This window comes from Sus scrofa, chromosome 17 (assembly GCF_000003025.6).
Source record: "Sus scrofa isolate TJ Tabasco breed Duroc chromosome 17, Sscrofa11.1, whole genome shotgun sequence".
NCBI lineage: Eukaryota > Metazoa > Chordata > Mammalia > Artiodactyla > Suidae > Sus > Sus scrofa.
Genome location: NC_010459.5, coordinates 28,148,903 through 28,171,565, shown reverse-complemented (window position 1 = coordinate 28,171,565; position 22,663 = coordinate 28,148,903). Strand labels below are relative to the sequence as shown.

The 22,663-nt window shown below is 43.2% G+C and overlaps 1 protein-coding gene across 3 annotated transcripts in view; it reads right to left on the bottom strand.

Moving 5' to 3' along the window:
* The window catches only part of CFAP61 (cilia and flagella associated protein 61), a 261,717-nt gene that overhangs the window by 201,769 nt on the left and 37,285 nt on the right, over positions 1 to 22,663 (bottom strand). For all 3 annotated transcript variants that reach the window (XR_002339864.1, XM_021077413.1, XM_021077414.1), the window contains one exon: positions 10,294 to 10,453. Coding sequence is in view for 2 of the 3 variants with exons in the window: in XM_021077413.1 (XP_020933072.1) it covers positions 10,294 to 10,453 (160 nt within the window). In the remaining variant the exon portion in view is untranslated. The remainder of the gene's footprint in view (positions 1 to 10,293; positions 10,454 to 22,663) is intronic.

Sequence of the window (22,663 nt, the reverse complement as noted above, 5' to 3'; positions counted from 1 at the left end):
GTTTTGTGGTTTACATAAGTTTTTCTTTTCTCTAAAATATTTCCTGTAGATGGAAATCAGCACTCAGTAATAAGACAGGAAGTCTTTTCCACGTGGAATTTTTTGTGTAATATATACATACAGTTGAAATAACTTTCTAGGCCCAAGATGGAGCTGCTCCTGCCAGGGGAGGTGGGGAGGGGGGCTGGGAGGAGTAGGCAGGTGTCAGCAAGCGGAAACAGAGAATTTTCATATCCCTGTAAATGCTACACTTGCCCAGAAATGCAGTATATTCAGTCAGCCAATTCCCAAATGCCAAATCAACTCTGGGTCTTCTAGCCCTGAACAAAGTTGACTGTGTAGCCAATCAGATATCTTCTATTTTTCTCTTCCTTGTTCTTTATTCTTCATCCTATAAAAGCTTCCTGCCTTCTGGCCCATTTTACGGTTCTCTGAAAGGAGACTGTCCACTTCATGAAGTTGTTAAATAAAGTTTGTTTATATCACCTAAATTGTCTTCTTTAATCTTTCTTAGCAATATACACATATGCATATATGTATGTGTGTGTGTATACACACACGTATCTCTCCACAATTAAATACTAATTATTCTTTAATCTTCATATACTAAATGATGCTGTTCTAGAAAAAAAAAATCTAACTTTCTAAAGTTGATTCCAAAGAAACAGAAAATCTGAATATATGAATAACCTTGCAGGGAGAACATTGTCCAAGATGAATGTGAGGTCGGAGCCAGCCTCCCAGGAGACTGTTCCCGGGCTTCCGCTGAGCAAACCCTCGTATTCCTGGAAGTCTGCAAACACCAAAGCCAGAGCAAGGTGAAGTGGGGAAAAGGCTTCAACCCAGAAGCAAAATAACCAGCTTCATGTTGGGCTTGGAATGAATGCATTTTCCTTTGTTTGCTATCGTGTGCAAAGATGTGCGATTTTTAGCAATTGCTTCCTTAGTTGCTTCACTCACTCGGGTTAAATCTGCTCTGTGATATTTTAAGAGTTGTCCAAAAAAAACCCTGTGTAAACAGACACAGAACTCACAGTGACCCCAGTGCAATGGGTGCAGCCGCTGACAGCCAGTTTAATCAAGGGGGAATTCAGAGCATTCACTGCAAGCAATTGATTTTCAAGAGAAAAGTCAGCAGGATCAAACAGCCTGTTGGGATGAAAACCCTCAGCATCACCCCTGTCACCGTGTTTTCTAGCAACTAACTCCTGACACCATATAGTGTAATAGCCAAATTACTATAATTATCCTGCAACACAAGTGCTATATCAACATTATTTTAAACATGGATTTTTTTTGCATAATCTTTCATTATTATCATTCAGCCTCCCATTTGGAAATGGAAAACAACAACAAACTGCGCTCTACCCCCAAAAGAAGAAAGGTCACCAGAGAGAACAAATCAGAGGGCTATTTACATGTGAATGTACTAAGGGAGATGTGTTTCACAGTCAAATACACTCTTGAAATTCATTAAATGCCTTCTCCCCTGCGTCATAAATATGAGCAAAAGAGACATCGCCTACTGAGAAAATAATCCCAGTACATAATGATCATAACGAATATAAATAAAGCCACTTTTCTTTCAAAGACCTCAAGGCCCTAAATAAAAATGCATTTGTATTTCTACCATGGAGAAATGAATCTGACTGGGGAGAGCGGCTCTCAGGGCTGAGGAGGAGAGTGGGAAGGTGGTTCCTAAGCATCCTGCTCTCTGCAAAATAACTGATTCCTACAAGGGTGCCCTCACTCATTGCTGCTGTTGTTAAAGGCATTCAAAGGGCTTAGAAACCAGTATTCAAATGAAAGTGGAAAATCCGTGTCGGGTTTTATTCAATAATCAAAAGACTTCCGGGGCTATGACCCTGACTGGACCAGGGTTTTTTTTTGGGGGGGGGTGTCTTTTTTCAGGCTGCGCCCGAAGCATATGGGGGTTCCCAGGCTAGGGGTCGAATCAGACCTGTAGCCGCTGGCCTACACCACAGCCACAGCCCTGAGGGATCTGAGCTGCATCTGTGACCTACACCACAGCTCACAGCAATGCTGTGATCCTTAACCCACTGAGTGAGGCCAGGGATGGAACCTGCATTCTCATGGATGCTAGATTCATTTCCCCTGAGCCACGACGGGAACTCCTGGACCTGGTCTTAGGTCTGGATCATCTCCTTCCTGGTCTGTTACCAGCCAGTGGGGTCTGCCCAGGGAACCATGCAAGAGTTTATACTGTTGAAGCCAAAATTTGTATTCTAAGGCAAGTCAAGGAAAATTTAGACATGAACATTTTTCTCTGCCCTTTGCCCTCCTCTCCCCCTTGCTGTGCAAGTGTATCTGCCTTATGCATCGACCAAACCTCCCCATTGGCAGAACTACCTGCTTGACTCTAAAGAGCAACATTCTTGCAGCATCCTCAAGTCAGCTCCTTAAGAGATTACCATTCCTGGAGTTCCCACCGTGGCACAGCAGAAATGAATCTGACTAGGAACCATGAGGTTCTGGGTTTGATCCCTGGCCTCGCTCAGTGGGTTAAGGATCCAGCATTGCTGTGAGCTATGGTGTAGGTCACAGACGAGGCTTGGATCTCGTGTTGCTATGGCTATGGTGTTAGGCCAGCAGCTGTAGCTCCAATTGGACCCCTAGCCTGGGAACCTCCATATGCCGCAGGTGCAGCCCTAAAAAGCAAAAAACAAACAAACAAAAAAAACAGACTACCACTCCTTGATCTTGTAAGGGGTCACAATGACGCACCGCTTAGTACATACAGATCTGGATTGTGCAAAGTCTCTACATCGTTGAACATACAGCCCTCTGTCTCAAAAACCTAGACAATTGTGTTTGACCTCAAAGAGTTCTCGGAGCTTTCTGAGAAGTTGTTCCTGGGTTATAATCCTCAATTTGGCTTGAATAAAACCTTCCACTTCTTTCTTAGATCAGCTGATTACTTTTTTGTCACCACTGTCAGCCTGGCACATGGTGTCAGTCTAGGCATAGGTCTGGAATTATGTGTTTTGTAGACATCTTTTTTTTGGCAGGGGGTGGGGGCACCCATGGCATGTGGACATTCCCACGCCAGGGACCAAACTCACACCACAGCAGGGACAATGCTGGATCCTTAACCCGCTGAGCCACCAGGGAACTCCTGCTTTGTCAATAACTTAGAGCATTAGAACTCACATAGTCACTTCTAGAAAACCAAAGTTGGCAAGAGTGGGTAAAGTTTTAGAAGAATGCAATTTTGTTACCTTCACCTACTAAAAAGACATTTCGGTTTTGTGACGAATGTGAGTCAGTACATCAGGCTTTGTATGAGCATCAGAAGAAGGGACCTTGTTGCCATATCTGCATTAATGCTGTGGTCTTGCGCCTTGGTCTCAGGGCTCCAGGGAACCACTGACACAGGATCCTGGGTGTTACAGGCAGAACTGCATCCCCACAATTGAGTACCCCTGGTACCTCAGAATGTGACTATATTTGGAGAAAGACTTTAAAGAGATGAAGTAAAATGAAGTCAGATGGGTGGGCCCTTAAGCCAATGTGACTGGTGTCCTGATAAGAAGAGATTAGGACACAGACAGAACAGGAGGGAAAAACCACGTGAAGACACACAGAAAAGACAGCCACCTGCAAGGCAAGGAGAGAGGCCTCAGAAGAAACCAGCCCTGCTGACACCTGCGTCTCAGACTTCAGATCTCCAGAACAGTGAGAAAACAAATTTCTGTATTTAAGCTTCCCAGTCAGTGGTTCTCTGCTGGGACAGCCCGAACAAACTACCACAGAATCCTAGTGGGTCCCTGGTTCAGTAACTGCAGAATGTGCTGGGTGATGAATACATGGTTTGAGATGCAGAATGTAAATACCTCGGCAGAAATATTCCTATGCTCTGAACATGAGTGTTTCATCCATATTTGGAATCCATGTGAAAAGAATAAAGTCAAATACGGAGCAACCCAGACATGTAAAATAGCACTTTAGGAAGAGCGGCTAGAAAGACCCTGGCTATTTGATGCACTATTTGATACATAAGACTTGGTTGAGCCATTGTTTCTTAGCTCTGGCAACTAAGTTCCAGATGTTTCCTCCCCCTGCAGAGGAGAGAATATGAGGTAAGAAGCAAATGCAAGTCCAATAAAAGAAATTTAAATAAGACATAAAGAAACATTTCCTGACAATGAGAGTGATTTTTTTTGTGTGTGTGTCTTTTGTCTTTTGTCTTTTTAGGGCCGCACCCGGGGCATATGGAGGTTCCCAGGCCAGGGGTCTAATTGGAGCTGTAGCCGCTGGCCTACACCAGAGCCACAGCAATGCCAGGTCCGAGCCACATCAGCAACCTACACCACAGCTCATGGCAACACCAGATCTTTAACCTACTGAGCAAGGCCAGGGATTGAACCTGCAACCTCACGGTTCCTAGTCGGATTTGTTTCCCACTGAGCTGTGACGGGAACTCCGAGAGTGATTTCTTTTAATTTAAAAGGCAACAGTGCTATGTTTTTATATGGAGATGTTATAAAAGTTATATTTTGAAGGGCCTTTTAACTATACAGTAAGCAACACTTTATCTGAGTGGGCTGGTTATAAGGCGTTGTATGGGTAATTATTCTGGAAGTCCATGATTCTGTCACATGAGATTGTGTTTCTCCCCGCCAAAGGCATGCCAAGTTCCATGGAGACTGAGTGTAATTTATGAAGGTCACCTGGCAGGGCTCTTTCACAACAGAGACTCCAGGAGTTCCTGCTGAGGTGCCAGGGGATCAGCAGCATCTCTGTAGCACCAGGATGCAGGTTTGATCTCGGCCTGGCACAGTGGGTTAAAGGATCCAGCAGTGTGTGGTGTAGGTTGCAACTGTGGCTCAGATCTGATCCCTGGCCTGGACCAGGAACTCCATATGCTTTGGGGCAGCCAAAAAAGAAAACAAAAACAAAAACAAAAAAAACCAAGGGAGTTCCCACTGTGGTTCAGTGGTAATGAACCCAACTATCCATGAGGATGCAGGTTCAATCCCTGGTTTCACTCTGTGGGTTGGGGATCCAGCATTGCCACAAGCTGCAGCATAGGTCACAGATGGGCTTGGATCTGGCCCTGCTGTGGCTGTGGCGTGGGCTGGCAGCTACAGCTCTGATTCAACCCCTAGCCGGGAACTTTCATATATGGCAGGTGCAGCCCTAAAAAGCAAACAAACAACAATAATAACAACAACAAAAACAGAGACTCTTGCTCCCCAGGTCACTCCAGCCTATGTGACAAACAGAAATTTTGTCTTTTGCTTCTTCGGGGTTTTTTTATTTGAACTAGTAAATGCGTCGATGCCAGTATAGCTGTGGAAATGTGGGCTGTGGCCCATTTTGCCTTATGCATCATCGAGAAAACAGCCAGCTCACTTCTGATTCCAAAGTCTTTATTGTGATGTTGTGGTGAACAAAAGACCCAGCTTGATTTGCTTTTGCTGGGCAGGGCCAGTGGTGGAGCCAACTGGAAAAAAAATATTGTTTTGAGCCATTTTATTGTCACTGAAGGAGAATTATTCATAAACTGCCAGCATATGGAACATCCTGATGTGTGCTCACTGAGCTTTCAGGGACTCTTGGCATTTGAGGGATCTTGGATCTCATTTGGTCCCGTTTCCCACAAACAGAAAGCCCTTCACTGAGCAGCTATGACTCTTAGTGAATTCTTCTAATATCGGGGGGACTGCTACTTTTCAAGTGGGTACTCACTTAATAAAATATAAACTTCCACTAGATTTTCCTTATATTGGGATAAAACTGGCATCCTCAGACTTTGTTCCCATCAGTCCCCATTTAGTCCCAAGGTGTAGCAGATAAAACCCAAAATCTCCAGACATTCCCATTGTGGCTCAGTGGTAACTAGTACCCACGAGGACGTGGACTCAATCCCTGGCCTTGCGCAGTGGGTTAAGGATCCAGCATTGCCATGAGCTGTGGTATAGGCTCAGATCCCACATTTGACCCCTAGCCTGGGAATTTCCATATGCTGCATGTGTGGGCCAAAAAGAAAAAAAATTTCTAAGTTGGCGTCATAATTTATATGTGCAGAACATTGGCTAAAAATGGGATCACATACAAAATATTCAAGGAACATGCAGAGTGAACATGCATGGCTAAACTTTTTAGAGCCAATGGAAATTTCTGATATGGCTGAAGGGATGAGGCAGCAAGCTGGTCACAGTGTAACAGCTAAAGAAGGCGGGGCCCCTGTATCAGCTCAGGGATACTGGGCCGTGAGGTTGCTGTTCTGCTTGGAAGGGATGAGACTGATGTGAAATTGCAAGTTTTACAGCTGGTGGGAAAAGGCCAGACCTTGAGTGGAGGATTTGAGAACAAGCAGTTTATTTGGGAGGTGATTCCAGGAAGCACCAGCAGGATGGTGAGGAAGAGAGAATCGGAAGGAAAGACAGAGAGGGGACCACGTGTCATTACACAGATTACCAGCTAGAACTTAATCTGCTGGGGGATCTCTGAGAAAAAGAATAAAACTCAAGGCCCAGAGGTATCCCGGCTGGGAGGTGGGGGAGCTGGAGTATTTACACCCCGACTCCTGGTCACTGTGTATAAGTAAGTGTTTTCACAGCTAGTGGGAAGAGTCTAGACCAGCAGGGTCTTGGTGTGGCTTCTCTCTGAAGTAGAGCCTGGGAGTTCCTGTTGTGGCTCAGTGATTAACGAATCCGACTAGGAACCATGAGGTTGTGGGTTTGACCCCTGGCCTCACTCAGTGGGTTAAGGATCTGGCGTTGCCGTGAGCTGTGGTGTAGGTCACAGATGCAGCTTGGATCTGGCGTGGCTGTGGCCGGTGGCTACAGCTCTGATTAGACCCCTAGCCTGGGAACCTCCATATGCCTAGAAAGAAAAAAAAGAAAAAAAGAAAGAAAGAAAGAAAAAAAAGAAGCAGCGCCTGAGTCAAGGATCCCAGCACAGCTGTTTACTTGGGAGTGATGGAGAAGGGAGCAGCGGGGGTGTGGGGAGTTGGGGCAAGAAACAGGGAAGCAAGAGGCTGCTCTTGGGTGTTAATTTCCCGGCACTTCCAGCCGGTCTCTGGTGCAGGGCAGAGTGGTCTTGCACAGTTCTGGCAAATCCCACAGACACAGAGTGAAGATTCCAGAAGACAGAAGTTGTGCAAACACACACACACATACCACACACAGTTACTGAAAACTCCTAAAAGTGGTAACTCATTAAATAACTCATTGAAGTGAAGAAAATGAATCGTGTGTTGGTGTGGTGGACCCACCACTGCAGTTTGCAATCACAGTCATCCAAGATAAAAAGTCATCTTGTCAAGCGGAAGGCTGGGCTGGGTCCTGGGTCAGTCCCTGATGAGCTGTGTAATACCTTTTGTGAGTTTGGACAGGTGTCACCTGTTCAAGCTCTCCTACACCAAGTGATGAGGATAAAATGAGATGATTCCTACAAAAACCCTTTGAAAAGTAAAAGCATAAACAAAATGCAAGGTATAAGGCACACACTGATGTGTGCCCATTGAGACGAGAATTTTAGTTCATATTTTAGAGAAATTATATTTCCTTTAACTTGAGACTTTCATCAGAAAAAAAAAACGAACAGGAGATCAGAGCACATTTCGAATTTTCTGTGGCGCCTCATGCTTTGTTGTTGATAGGAAGATGGCAGCAAAATGTGCTGCTCTTTGCTTGGATGTAATGATCTGTTGGTGATTTGCGACTCCATCCCTGAGTTATTTGGAAGTCTACAATAGTGCTCCCTGGTGACAACTTCATAATCACCTTTGCATCAGTGAACACAAAGCTGGATTTTCATAAATGAGCAAGGCACACAAAATAACAAGAGAAGCTTTCCTATTTCCTTTTCATACCACCCTGTCTTAGATCAACTAATTTTAAGTAACAACATTAAAGGCAGTAGAAAGAGGTAAGACTTCTTTCAGCTCGCATATCTCTGGGGCGTTTGCTAGAAAGATATACTAGATTGTGTGTGTTTTTCAGTCCTGGGTTCAGCCTAAATTTTTAATTTTGTCCCCACCCATAAAGTTTCTAAGATAGGGAGTTCCCATCGTGGCTCTGTGGTTAATGAACCTGACTAGTGTCCATGAGGATGCAGGTTTGATCCCTGGCCTTGCTCAGTGGGTTAAGGGTCTGGCGTTGCTGTGAGCTGTGGTGTAGGTTGCAGATGTGGCTCGGATTCTGTGTTGCTGTGGCTGTGGCATTAAAAAGCAAGTTAAAAATGACTACTTGCAATAGACTTCAGCTCCAATTCGACCCCTCGCCTGGGAACTTCCATATGCCATGGGTGCAGCCCTAAAAAGCAAAAAAAAAAAAAAAGTTTCTAAGATAGGAATTTTCCAGTAGTCTATGTAGCACCTGAGCCACTCAGAAACACAATGGGAAGGACTCTGTGCTTGGCATGGGAGCCAAGCACATCATAGAGATTCTAACAGTTAACCTTCCCAACAAGTCTTTAGGTTACTATTTTTAATCTCCATTTTATACTTGAGAAAACTGAGCCATAATAGCAATGTAATGCTGCCTTCAAGAAGAATTTATATCTTCGTAAGTGACAATGATAACCTATTGTTCAGGAACTGTCTCAGGCTGAAAGTTGTTTCAGAACCCTCCTCCAGCTCTTGGCTGAGAAGCCTGGGCCAGCCAGCCTTCAGCATTCAACAACAATGACCTCCATCCAGTCTCTCTTTCAGGAAGAGTGTTGTCATCAGTACAAAAGGAACCCCCATCCCCATCTGTGGCTCTGCAAGTTCTTTGTCAAGGGTGTGGACTTTCAAGTGAGCTCTGTGCACTTGGCTTCCCAGCCAGCCAGCAACTAAGATCTGCCAAATCAACCATTGCTGTTGTTGAGGTTTTCAAGTCCTCTGTCAATCATTGCTCCCAACCTGCTCCTCTTCCTATTTTTAAACACTCTGGATATAACCTTTCAGACATGAGAAAGCAGAGCCATTCAAAATGCCTTCGTTTTAACCCGGGAACCCTGGAGCAGCTAAAAGCCCCATCTGAAAGTGATAATAATGACGGCTCAAGAGGATGGTTTGCACTGATGAGACTGAGTTTGCTTGAGACACTGAGGAAAGCCCTTGAGGCGAGTGGTCTGAGATCCCACAATGCCCCTCTGGGGGAGGTATTACTACCATTCCTGCTTGACCAATGAAGAAACCCAGGTCTGGAGAAGTGAATTAACACGCCCCGCCTCCACCTGCTTGATTTAAGAACCAAAACACCTAACCTCGAAGATACTCACGGACAGACACAGGAAGGCCTCGTTAAAGTACTGAAGTTTGAGATTTCCTAGTTTCACTGGGTGAAAAATCCTAATACAATGTGTTTAAACCAGTTTTACTGTGGTGTACGGCTAGAAATAAGCAAGTTAAAAATGACTACCTGCAATAGACCCATACTACATTATAATTTGTCAAAGACACAAAAATAGAGGCACCAATTGCTGGGATTCAAACTTAAAGGCAAATATGAAAATATATGTATTTCATATATGAAAAAGAATATATATATATGCATATAAATATATATGTGTATAACCGAATCGCTTTGCTATACACCTAAAACTAATGAAGCATTGTAAATCAACTATATGTCAACTTAAAAAAATAAAAAACTTAAAGGCGTATAGAATTTCTAACATTCCTGACTTGAAAAATTTACCTATCATATTCAAGTTTTGTGTTGTACGTGTGTACAAGTAAAATCCTGCAATGCTGGGCTTTCCCATCGTGGCTTAGTGGTTAACGAACCTGACTAGTATCCATCAGGTTGCAAGTTTGATCCCTGGCCTTTCTCAGTGGGTTAAATAAAGTTCCCGCATTGCCATGAGCCGTGGTGTAGGTCGCAGATGTGGCTCGGATCCCACATTGCTATGGCTGTGGTGTAGGCCGGCAGCTGTAGCTCCGATTTGACCCCTAGCCTGGAAACCTCCATATGCCGCAGGCACAGCTCTAAAAAAATAAATAAATAAAATAAAAAAATAATAAATAAATAAAATCCTGCAGTGCTGCCAGTTATTTCCCCATGATTTACCCCAACCCTAACAACAAACATTCTAGGGGCTGATAACCTGAATTTAGGAAACCAGGGCAGCAAGGCCACAGTTATCTGTCTACGCCTTGCTCCTGACTCCCTGTACTCACAGATATGTGCACAAGGAGGCCAGGATCCACAGGAACTACCCCTGAAAGGGGACTGGAGACAGAGCTTTGACATGTGCCACCTAGCCCCATCACCCAGCCCAGAGCATGGCACATGCATCGGCATTCACCCCTGGCTCCTGTGCAGGCCACCTTACCTGGGATCCCTTGAGCACTTAGCTCCGGGGACGGTTCCAGAACGTCACTGGGGTGCGGGGTGCAGAGTCCATGGAAGGGCCCCAAGTCAAAGCATTCATGTAGGAGCTGCAAGTTCACTCTGGAGCACAGGCTCATGAACCCGACAGCCACACCTTCCACCTGAAACATCCAAGACATGGGCTGACTGACTTCAAAGGAATCCTCATCATGAAACTTCCATAAGCTGGGTCCGGGGGGTACCTGATGGTCTAGCAGGTGCTCTGAGATGTCTGAAGGAGGGAGTGGCCCATGTCCCACACAGCACGGCACAGCACAGCATGTGGTACACACAACAGGCTCACAAACCATGCAGTGGGCGACTGCTATGGACAGTTCCAGAGGCAGGTCTGTAACTTGGGGAAGCGGCAGGGAGTCCTATTTGGAAATTTACCGACAATGCCCCTGCCTGCCCTGCATCTCTTTATTTCCCCACTGTGAGCCCGGCCTCCTGTCCTTTCCTCCCCTCCACCACACGCAGGGCTTGTAGGACCAACCATTGCTCCAGGGTCCATCTGATCGACCCAATTCAGAGAAAGTTCATGGTCAATAGCTCCTCATCAAGTAGGAACTCTTCAACGTTCTTGAACTCATTTACTTATTTAATGGGATGGTTTCACAGGGAGGAAATTTGATGAAGGAGGTTTGTGGAAAGTTCTGGGTCAAGTCAACTCATCTCCCTGGTTCGCCAGGTGGGTCTGGTCTACAGGGCCATCACCTCCCAGCATCCTACCTGATTCTGAACGTCCTACAATGGCTCTTTCATAAGGAATGATTTTAGGCCTTTGATGAAGAATATGTAAGTGGGAGATGAGGGTGACAGTACGACATAAGAAATATTTTGGGAGTTCCCGTCGTGGCTCAGCAGAAATGAATCCGACTAGTGTTCATGAGGATGCAGGTTCGAACCCTGGCCTCACTCAGTGAGTTAAGGATCCGGCATTGCCGTGAGCTATGGTGTAGGTTGCAGATGCGGCTTGGATCCAAAGTTGCTGTGGCTGTGGTGTAGGCCAGCAGCTGTCTGTAGCTCTGATTCAACCCCTAGCCTGGGAACTTCCATGTGCTACAGGTATGGCCCTATAAATCAAAAAAAAAAAAAAAAAAAAAAAAAAAAAAAAAAAGAGAGAGAGAGAGAGAGAAATATCTGGTCTTTCCCCTTCACTTCTGGCACAAAGCTACTAAAGCACCTGTAATTTCCTGAGAGAAGCAGCTTTTGTTTTTCACACTAAGCTTCTTTCAACCATACAGAAGTTTAGGCTGAGGTGACTGTTGGAGAGCAGGGGCTAGTTACCAGGGGAATCAACCATGTGATCCCCCCACCCGCCCCCTACATCTAGGAAGGGGAGAGGGGATGGAGATTGAGTTCAATCACCAATGGCCAATGATTTAATCCACTGTTGATAGAACCGCCATCAACACCCCTAAACAATAGGGTTGGGGAGTTTCTGGACTGGTGAACAATGTGAGGTGTGGGGCAGGGGGGTGCATGCCCAGAGAGGGCATGGGAGCCCTGCGCCCCCTCCCCTGCACCTTGCCCCACACGCCTCTTTCATTCAGCTGTTTCTGAATTCTATCATTTACAATGAACTGATGATAGCAAGTCAAGTGTTCCCCTGAGTTCTGTGAGCCCTTCCAGCAAAGCATCAAACCCAAGAGGGTCACATGTATCCCTGATTTATAGTCGGTCAGTTAAAAGTACAGGTGACAACCTGGGGCTAGTGACTGGCATCTTATGGTGGGGAGCAGTCTTGTGGGCCTGAGCCCTTGTGGGGTCTGCACTAACTCTGGGCAGTATCAGAAGTGAATTAAACTGTAGGACACCCAGCTGGGGTCTAGAGAGCTGGAGAGTCGGCTGGTGTGGGAAAAAACCCAACACATCTGGTGTCACAAGTGTTGTGTGTAAACAACTTATCTCTTAATGAGTAACTAGCTGATCTGAGCCGATTATTGGTACTGAAATATTATAAATTAACAACAAATTTTAATACCACATTGAGAGATGACTGTGAGGGAAATTCTTTGTTACGTCCCTTTAGTAATTCTGTATTTTAGTCTTTTCTGCAAGGAAAGCATTTAAAATTTCGCAAGAAGTGAGAGAGAATGCAGTTCTTAGGTTAACTAATCTTATTTGTGGTAATTACTTTGTAATATGTATACATCTGAAAATATTACATTGTACATCTTATATAATGTTATATGTCAATTACACCTCAATAAAACTAGGGGAAAAGGAAAATAAGTAAATTTCACATAAATGATTCCTTTGATTATTATGTGGGTTTTAAGCAAATTCCGGTGACTGATTTAACTCTGACAGCTCTTATACACAAAACCAGCCTTTTCTGGGTGGGTTGGACCCCTCCGATGTCCAGACTTCATTTCCTGAAACAACCTTTCCATCCAGGAAGCAAAAGAAGAACTCAACAATTGTCAGCATTTCCTGTTTCTAAGAATGCAGCATCATTCCATAAACACCCAGTCAGAGAAAATGGTTAATACTTTAACTTCCAAAAGTAGAGAAAGAAGCTATAAAGAAGCTCACTCTTTTCAACAACACAGGACAAAAATTAGGAATTAAACGATCCGTCTTCAAACAAATGTGTGTCTTCTGGCTTAAAACCATGTGTCCTCAAACATGTGTTAGAAAAATAAATGAGAGGTTCCCATCGTGGTTAACGAACCTGACTAGTATCCATGAGGACGCAGGTTTGATCCCTGGCCTTGCTCAGTGGGTTCAGGATCTGGTGTTGCCATGAGCTGTGGTGTAGGTCAAAGACACAGCTCAGATCCTGTGTTGCTGTGGCTGTGGTGCAGACCGGCAGCTATAGCTCTGATTCGACCCCTAGCCTGGGAACCTCCATATGCCGAGGGTGCGGCCCTAAAAAAAAAAAAAAGAAAAGAAAAATAAATGAGAGACACTCTGTATTTTCTCCCAAACGGTGGAATACAAGAGGAATTCTAAAAAATTAATTTTTTTCTATGCCTATTCTTTTCTTTACAGGCCCCCCAAAACACTAGCTGTGAAAGGCTGGATTTACACAGCTGTTTTATAAAGCCATCGACACTTTAATAAAAGTCCAAAATAAACATTTTAATTTTTTTCCCAAATAACAAGTGATTGTTTGTCTTGTTTGCACTCATGAACAAAGGCTGGGGAGCCGCAGTTGTCTGGCTTCTCTGTAATTTTAGGCCCCAGACTCAGCAGACGCTGATTAACCAATCCATCTACCATATGTGCAGAACGGGGCGGCCAGCCTCGCTCTCGGGGGGAAAATTGGCATCCAACTCGGTTCACATGGAGATGTCCTCCTCATCTACAGCCACGCTGGCGCGGCGCAACTTCCATGGCCTCAAATACCTTTTGCTGGCTTCACGGCGAGCTGCGTGTGCATGATAAGGATGTATTATTTATAAGACCGCTGTTCGTAATGAGCTATTACACTAATGGCTCATTGTGTTTGGAAGTTGATTTCAAATGGCAGGGATCACACATTCTGATGAAAATGAGAAAAAAAACATGTTTTGCCATTGGGAACAAAGATTTCACGTTCTCCAAGGCTGCAACCTGTTATAGGCCCATCATTCATTCTGGGGTTGTGACAATTCGCAAAAGTTAAGCATGATGGACGCAACAGAGCGCGGACGTATTGTGGAAGTGTCTGCTTTTTTCCTGTGGGTTTTTCTTGGAAAGAACTGTTGTGATGCAAGCGATGTTCTTACATATTGAAGTGCTGGGAGTATTCAAATGCATCTTTGCATGTGTGTGTTTTCTGGATAAATTGATTTGACAGACTTTTTTCTTTTTTTTTTTTTTTTAACAGTACAGTGAAAAGGCATTGATTGCTGGCGGCTGTCTGTCTTCAGGTCACCGGTACTTTCCACCACAGAGCTGTCTTTCATTATCTTACACGGAGAGCAAAGCTAAGAGTTTGTTGCTGTTCCTGTTTTTTTTCCTTAGTGACACATAAGGCGCAGATTACTAGAAAACCATGTGTGTGGCGGCTTCATCTTCACAAGCAGGTCCATTTACAGGCCTTTGGGCTGTGTCGTTCATGCTTCCATCTAAAAAGCCCCATGTCACCCGCCCCTTCTGAACAGTATTCCACAGTGAGGGTGCCCTCACTGCCACTGCCAGCTCTCATCCTTCCTGCCTGATGCCAAGGGCCTGGCTGGGCTGGCAGGTTTCTGCTCACCCGCAGGTCAGCAGTGCCTACTCGGACTGCTGCTGCCCGCACTGCGGATGCTGCCAGGGCAGACGCTCTGCCCATCTGTCTCGAGGAGCCGCCCTTGGCCTCCACGGCCTTGCCCTGAAATCTCAGTTTGGAGTAAACACCAGATGTCAAGGGAAGACAGGGTTAAGTTATGAAAAGCAACCTGCAGAAACATGATGACTCGAAACTCCTTCAAAGTAGCAATTAAACTACAGAAAGCGGTGGCAGTTAAAAACCTTTGTTGAGGGTCCCCCACAGGGCAGACACGGCTCCCAGGCCTTCCACCTGGATTGCCTGTGGCTGCCTCGGGTGTCTGGGAAGGGACAGGCTTGGAGTAATGTGTGCCGTCATCTCTGGTCCCCTAAAAGGGTCATGTGCCAGTTGATGCTTCACTGGCACTGGGGTGGGGGGAAGCCTTATTTGTAACATGTGCCAGTTTCTGTGGTGTGAGCCCTCCCGCTGTGGCCAGTGAGAAGCTCTAAGTGGGGAGAGTGGGGAAAAGACGTGCAGTCACCGTCATCAGTGCTTCTAACGCCACAGACATAAGTGAACCCATGAGGACAGACAATAGAAAATGATTACAAAGTGATGAGTTTTGAGCATTTTCATTAATTTTGTTTTTAGTAGAACTTATTGCACTGTTAGTTTATATAATTTAATTTTTGACAATGGCTGTGTTTAACAACCAGCTTACAAAGTTCCTGAAGATTTAACAATGGGCTCTTGTGAGCCAGACTGAGTGAGCGCCAACACACTGCTGCTGAAAGGGCCAGCCCAAGGAAGCCCAGGTCGCTGCAAGGAGGGTCCTGGGAGGTGGATGGGAGGAAAGTTACAGCCCTGATCTTGAACCCCCAAAAGGCTTAGGACACACCAGAGGACTTGGTGCAGACTGGAGATTCATTCCTAGATCATAGACAGGCTTGCTAGCCATTGACAGGTCCTGTTCCTGCCCTTTCATTGAAGATGGAGCCTCATGGTCACATCTCAGAACACAAAGCCTTGATGTCCAGGCAGCACCGCCTCTTAGAGATCAGACTGGACTCTGCCTATGTCTTTAGAGATACCAAAGTATCCTTTTGGGGCTCGGGTGGCAATTTTCAGCCTGCAGCATTCCTCTGATGTTTACAATACTCAAAGTGTGTAACACACAACTACAGATGTGATAAATTCATTTGAGTAATAAAAAAATGAAAAAAAAAGTGTGTAACACATGATAACAGAGGGAAAGAATGTGGGGGAAGAGGTCACGACACACTCTTCACAATCACTAACTCAAGTGATTTGGGTTTAAACTGGCACCTTGAAACCAAAGACTCGAAAGCCTTCTCCAGAGTAACATCAGCATCATGGTGGTATAATATGCCCCTTCTTTTTATCTCCTGCTCAGCAGTGAATATTTGGCATCTGTCTATGAAGAAAAGTGCCTGTGAGGAGCTGCGGGATCCAGCACCGTTCACCCAGGGACCTGCAAGGAGTCTTGCCCGCCTGTGCATTGGGAAATAGACAGATCTCAGTCCAGGTTGTGGACCCTGCAGAGGCCTGTGACAGGCTCCAGCCCCTCTCGGCCTGGGTCCAGGAGCCCCTGAGAACGCTGACTTGGACAATCACTCATGGATGAGAGAGCCTTTGATGGAGTTCAGGTTTCCAAAGGAGAAGTTTCAGCTCCATTAGAGCAAAAATAATACCAGTTTGGATGCCACGGAGTGGGTAAGATGAACAACCTGCTTTACCCACAACACCCATCCTCCAAGGCAGCACAGCTTAGGGCCAAGATTTAATCCCATAATTTATCCTGCTGGGGTGGGTAAGGGAGAGCATGTAAGGGGACCTGGCTCCCCTAGCTATGTAGGATGCTGCCAGATGGGCTCACTTCTCTCTCATCCCATCCAGTGGACTAAACTAGGAGCTCCATGACAGGGGGGTGGGAAGAATCTGGGACAACAGCAGAGAGGACCCTCAGACATTAACAGGATACAGATCCTAACTGCATTATGGTCTCCATCACGAAGCTCACTCACGAGCTTTGGGGAATATTTCATCCATGGATCCTGCCAACAGGCCCACAAGCACCCCAGCACTTCACCTGCCTCATTCACAAACCAGCCTCATGTACACTCCCAGTGGTGGTGCGAGCAGACTTTGGCAGATAGTTAGTGAGCATATGGAGAAAGAGAGCCAAATCTATGGGCCAGGAGGAGATCACAAGCTTGAGCTGTAGTGCCACCTTTGGGAAAACAAAAGCACTCTATCTGGTGTTTTGCAGGGTCCAGAAGAGACATACAAGCGTAAGAATTCTGCCACAAGAGAGAGCAAGAGGCATGGGGCAGGTATACCTGCAGAAGGTCTAAGAAAGCCTCAGAGTTTGCAGCAGGACTGAGAGAAGGTATTTCTCCTCCAAAGACTAGAGGAGGTGACTGCTATTCAAATGGGAAGAGAGTGATGCAAAACTCAAGAACCATGAAAAATCAGGAAAATATGACACCATGAAAGGGTCACAATAATCTTCTGGTAACCACACCTAAAGACATGGATAAATGGTAAATCCCCAATTTACCAGAGAAAGAATTGAAAACAGCTATTTTAAAGAGACTTAGTAAGCTACAAGAAAACACAGAAAGACAATTCTACAAAATCAGGAAAACAAAACACAAACAAAATGGGAAGTTTAACAAAGAGACGGAAACCATAAAAAGAACCAAACAGAAATTCTGGAGCTGAAGAATCAATGAATGACTTCAAAATTCAATAGAGAGCATCAGCAACAGACTTGATCAATCAAAAGAAAGAATAAGTGAGACTGAAGACAGGAACTTTGAGAGTATCAAGTCAGAGGAGAACAAAGTAAAAATAATGAAAAAGCTTAAAGAAAGTCTATATGATCTATAGGATACCACCAAAGGGACCAATTTGCGAATCACCAGAGTTCCAAAATGAGAAGAGAGGGAGAGGGGGGCAGAGAGCTTGTTTAAAGAAATAGTGGGAGCTTCCTTGTGGTGCAGTGGGTTAAGGATATGGTGTTGTCTTCTGTGGTTTGGGTTGCTGCTTTGGTGCAGGTTCAATCCCTGGCCTGGGAACTCCCACATGCCATGGGTACAGCCAAAGGAAAAAAAAAAAAAAGACAAACAAGAAATAATGGCCAAGAACACCCCAAATCTGGGGAGAGATATAGATATCCAAGTTCATGAAGCACATAGGTCACCCAATAAAATCAACTTAAAGAGATCCTTTCTGAGGTACATCATAAAACTTTCAAAAATCAAAGAAAGAGGAGAATCTTAAAAGCAGCAGGAGGAAAAAAAATCTTTTGACTTACAAGGGAACCCTCATAAGACTGTCCGCAGAAACCTTATGGGCCACGAATCAGTAGGGTGATAGATTCAAAGTGCTGAAAGAAAAAAACTGCCAACCAAGAATATTTTGCTCAGCAGAGCCTCCTTCAGAAATGAAGAAGAAAGAAAGACTTTCCCAGACAAACAAGGTGAGGCAATTCATGCCCTACAAGAAATGCTGAAAGGAGTTCAAGCTGAGATGAAAGAATGCTAATTAGTAACATTAAAATATATAAAAATAGAAAACACAATAGTAAAGGTAAGCATCCGGGATACTCTAAAACTTTAATATGGTGGAGAATTAATCACTTTAGTGTAAAGTTTAAAGGACAAGAATTTTAATATTTTAATAACTATAGCTACATTAATTTGTTAATGAATATATAATATGAAAAGAGGTAAAGTGTGAAAGTAAAAACCTAACAGGGAGAAGCAAAAGGGTAAAATTTTTGTGTGCATTTGAAATTAAGTCTTTTGCGTAAAATAGACTATTATATTGCAAGTTTGGGTTTTTTTTTTTTTGTCTTTTTAGGGCCACACCTGCAGCATATAGAGGTTCCCAGGCTAGGGGCTGAACCGGTGCCACGGCTGCCAGCCTATACCACAGCCCCAGCAATGCAAGATCCAAGCCATCTCTCTGACCTACACCACGGCTCAGGGCAACACTAGATCCTTAACCCACGGAGCAAGGCCAGGGATCAAACCCACGTCCTCATGGATACTAGTCAGGTTCATTAACTGCTGAGCCCCAAAAGGAACTCCTATATTGTAAGATATTTTATATAAGCTGCATGGTAACCACACAGCAAAAAGCTATATAAAAAATAAAGAAAAAGTAATCAAAGCATCTCACTACAGAAAATCATCAATTCATAAAGGAAGGCAGCAAGGCAGGGAGAAAGGAACAAGGCTACTAAAAAACAGCCAAAAAACAGTAAGATGGCATTACTAAGTCCTTACCTATCAATAATTATCAAACTATAAATGAATTATATTCTCCAGTCAAGAGACATAGAGTGGCTAGGTGCTTAAAATCAAGACTCAACCACATGCTGCCTGTAAGAGACTCACTTCAGCTTTAACGACACACATAGGTTTCAAGTGAAAAGATGAAAAAAAAACTATTCCCTACAAATAGAAACCAAAAGGAGAACAGAACTAGCTATATTTATATCAGACAATATAGACTTTAAGCCAAAAACAATAATAAGAGACAAAGAAGGTGATTACATAATGATAAAGGGGCTAATTCATCAAGAAGATATAACAATCATAAATATATATACACTGGATGGAGCACCTAAATATATTAAGCAAATATTAACAGATATAAAGGGAGAAAAAGACAACAACACAATAATAGTAAGGGACTTCAGTACCTCACTTTCAACAATGAATAGATCATACAGTGAGAAAATCAACCAGGAAATATTGAACTTGACTCTTACTTTAGACAAAATCAGCCTAACAGACATGGACAGAACATTCCATCCAACAGCAGCAGAATATGCATTCTTCTTAAGAGCACATGGAACATTTTACATGGTACATCAGATGATCGATCACAAAACAAGTCTTAATAAATTTAAGAAGATTTAAGTCATACCAAGTATCTTTCCCAACATTGTAGGTATTAAACTAGAAATCAAGAACAGGGGAAAAGCTGAAAGACACTCCTTTACAACCAAGAGGTCAAAAAAGAAATCAAAAGGGAAATTTAACACAATGGAATACTACTCAGCCATAAAAAAGGATGACATAATGCCATTTGCAGCAACATGGATGGAACTAGAGAATCTCATCCTGAGTGAAATGAGCCAGAAAGACAAAGACAAATACCGTATGATATCACTTATAACTGGAATCTAATATCCAGCACAAATGAACATCTCCTCAGAAAAGAAAATCATGGACTTGGAGAAGAGACTTGTGGTTGCCTGATGGGAGGGGGAGGGAGTGGGAGGGATCGGGAGCTTGGGCTTATCAGACACAACCTAGAATAGATTTATAAGGAGATCCTGTTGAATAGCATTGAGAACTATGTCTAGATACTCATGTCGCAACAGAAGAAAGGGTGGGGGAAAAAACTGTAACTGCAATGTATACATCTAAGGATGACCTGACCCCCTTGCTGTACAGTGGGAAAATAATTTAAAAAAAAAAAGGGAAATTTAAAAATACATGTACCAAAATGATCATAACAGCACTATTTACAACAGCCAAGAAATGCAAACAACCTAAATGTCCATTGACAGACAAATGGATTTAGAAGATGTGGTACATATACATAATGGAATACCACTCAGACATAAAAAAAGAACAAAATAATACCATTTGCAGCAACATGGATGCAAGTAGAGCTTCTCATACTAAGTGAAGGAAGTCAGAAAGAGAAAGACAAATTCCATAGGATATCACATATATGGAATCTAAAATATGGCACAAATGAACTTATCTATAAAACAGAACCAGACTCACAGATATAGAGAACAGACTTTAAGTTGCCAAGCAGGGAGAGGGGAGAAAGTAGGATGGACTGGGAATTTGGGATTAATAGATGGAAACTATTACATTTAGAATAGATAAGCAATGAGGTTCCACTGTACAGCACAGAAAACCATATTCAGTCTCCTGGGATAGACAATGATGGAAAATAATGTAAGAAAGGGAATGACTGGGTCACTTTGCTGTACAGCAGAAATTGGCACAGCATTGTAAATAAGCTATACTCTAATAAAAAATATTTTAAAAAAATATGTTGAAACAAAAATGGAAACACAATAAAGCAAAATTATTCTAAGAGTTAAGTTTGTGGTGGTAAATGTCTATATTAAGAAAAAAGAAAGATCTCAAATAATCAACCTAACTTTACACCTCAAAGAACCAGAAAAAGAAGAACAAATTAAGTCCAAAGTTAGCAGAAGGAAGAAAATAACAAAGAACAGAGCTAAAATAAATGAAATAGAGACCAGGGGGGGAAAATTTAAAAAGATCAGCAAAACTAAGAACTATTTTTTAAAAAGATAAATAAAATTGACAACCCATTAGCTACACTAAGGAAAAGAGATAAGACTCAAATAAAATATCACTTGTGGTATTATAAGCGATACCACATATACAAAGGATCATAAGAGATTACTATGAATAATTACATGCCAACAAACTAGATACCTAGAATAGACAAATTCCTAGAAACAGACAAGCTACCTAGACTGAATTATAAAGAAATAGAAAATATGAACTGACCAGTTACAAGTAAGGAGATTGAATCAGTAATCAAAAACTTCCCAACAAAGAAAATCCTAGTATCAGATGGTTTCAATGGTGATTTCTAACAAACATTTAGAGACGAGTCCATGCCAGTCCTTCTGAAACTCTTCCAAAAAACTGAGGAGGGAGCACTCCCAAACTCATTTTATAAGGCCAGCGTTATACTGATCTCAAAGCCAAACAGGGGCACTATGAGAAAAGAAAACTATACGCAAACATCCCTATTACATACAGATGCAAAAATTCTCAACAAAATACTAGCAAACTGGATTCAACTGCATGTTAAAAGGTTCACACATCATGACCAAGCAATGCTTACCCCTGGGAAACAAGGAGGTTAAATATATGTAATAAATGTGACACACCACATTAATGGAATGAAAGATTAAAATCTTCTGATCATCTCAATAGACGTGAAAAAGCATTTGGCAAAATATAACATCCTTTCATGGTAAAAATGCTCAACAAATCGGGTATAGAAGAAGCATACCTCATCATAATAAAGGCCAATAATGACAAACGCACATCATACTTAGTGGTACAATGTTGAAAACTTTCCCCATAATCAGGAACAAGACAAGGGAGCCCACTCTCACCACTCCTCTTCAAAATAGACGAGGAAGTCCTAACCAAGGAAAGGAAGCAAACTGAATCCAAATTAGAAAAGAATAAGCAAAACTTTCTTTGTAGATAGTATGATTTTTTTTTTGGCTGTGCCCATTGTATTTTCAAGTTCCCAGGCCAGGGAACAAACCAATGCCAGATCCTTAACCACTGTGCCACCAGGGAGCTCCTGGTAAGATCTTATATGAGGAAAGTCCCAAAGATTCCACCAAAACACTGTTAAAACTAATTAACAAATTCAGTAAAGTTATAGGACATAAAAACAACATACAGAAATTAGTTGTATTTCTATACATGAAAAATAAAATACCTGAAAAAGAAATAAAGAAAATCACTGCATTCACAATAGCATGAAAACAATAAAATACCTAGGAATAAATTTAAGGAGTTTTTCACAGAAATAGAAAAAAATCATAAAATTTGTATGGAAACACAAAAGACCCCAAATAGCCAAAGCAACATTAAGAAAGAAGAACAAACCCTGAGGTATAACACATTATAATTTTAAGCTACATTACAAAGCTATAATAATCAAAACAATATGGTACTAACATAAAAATAGACACATAGGAGTTCCCGTCGTGGCGCAGTGGTTAACGAATCTGACTAGGAACCATGAGGTTGCGGGTTCGGTCCCTGCCCTTGCTCAGTGGGTTAACGATCCGGCGTTGCCGTGAGCTGTGGTGTAGGTTGCAGACGCGGCTCGGATCCCGCGTTGCTGTGGCTCTGGCGTAGGCCGGTGGCTACAGCTCCGATTCGACCCCTAGCCTGGGAACCTCCATATGCTGCGGGAGCGGCCCAAGAAATAGCCACAACAACAAAAGACAAAAAGACAAAAAAAAAAAAAAAATAGACACATAGACAAACCGAGCAGAATAGAGCCCAGAGCTAAATCTACA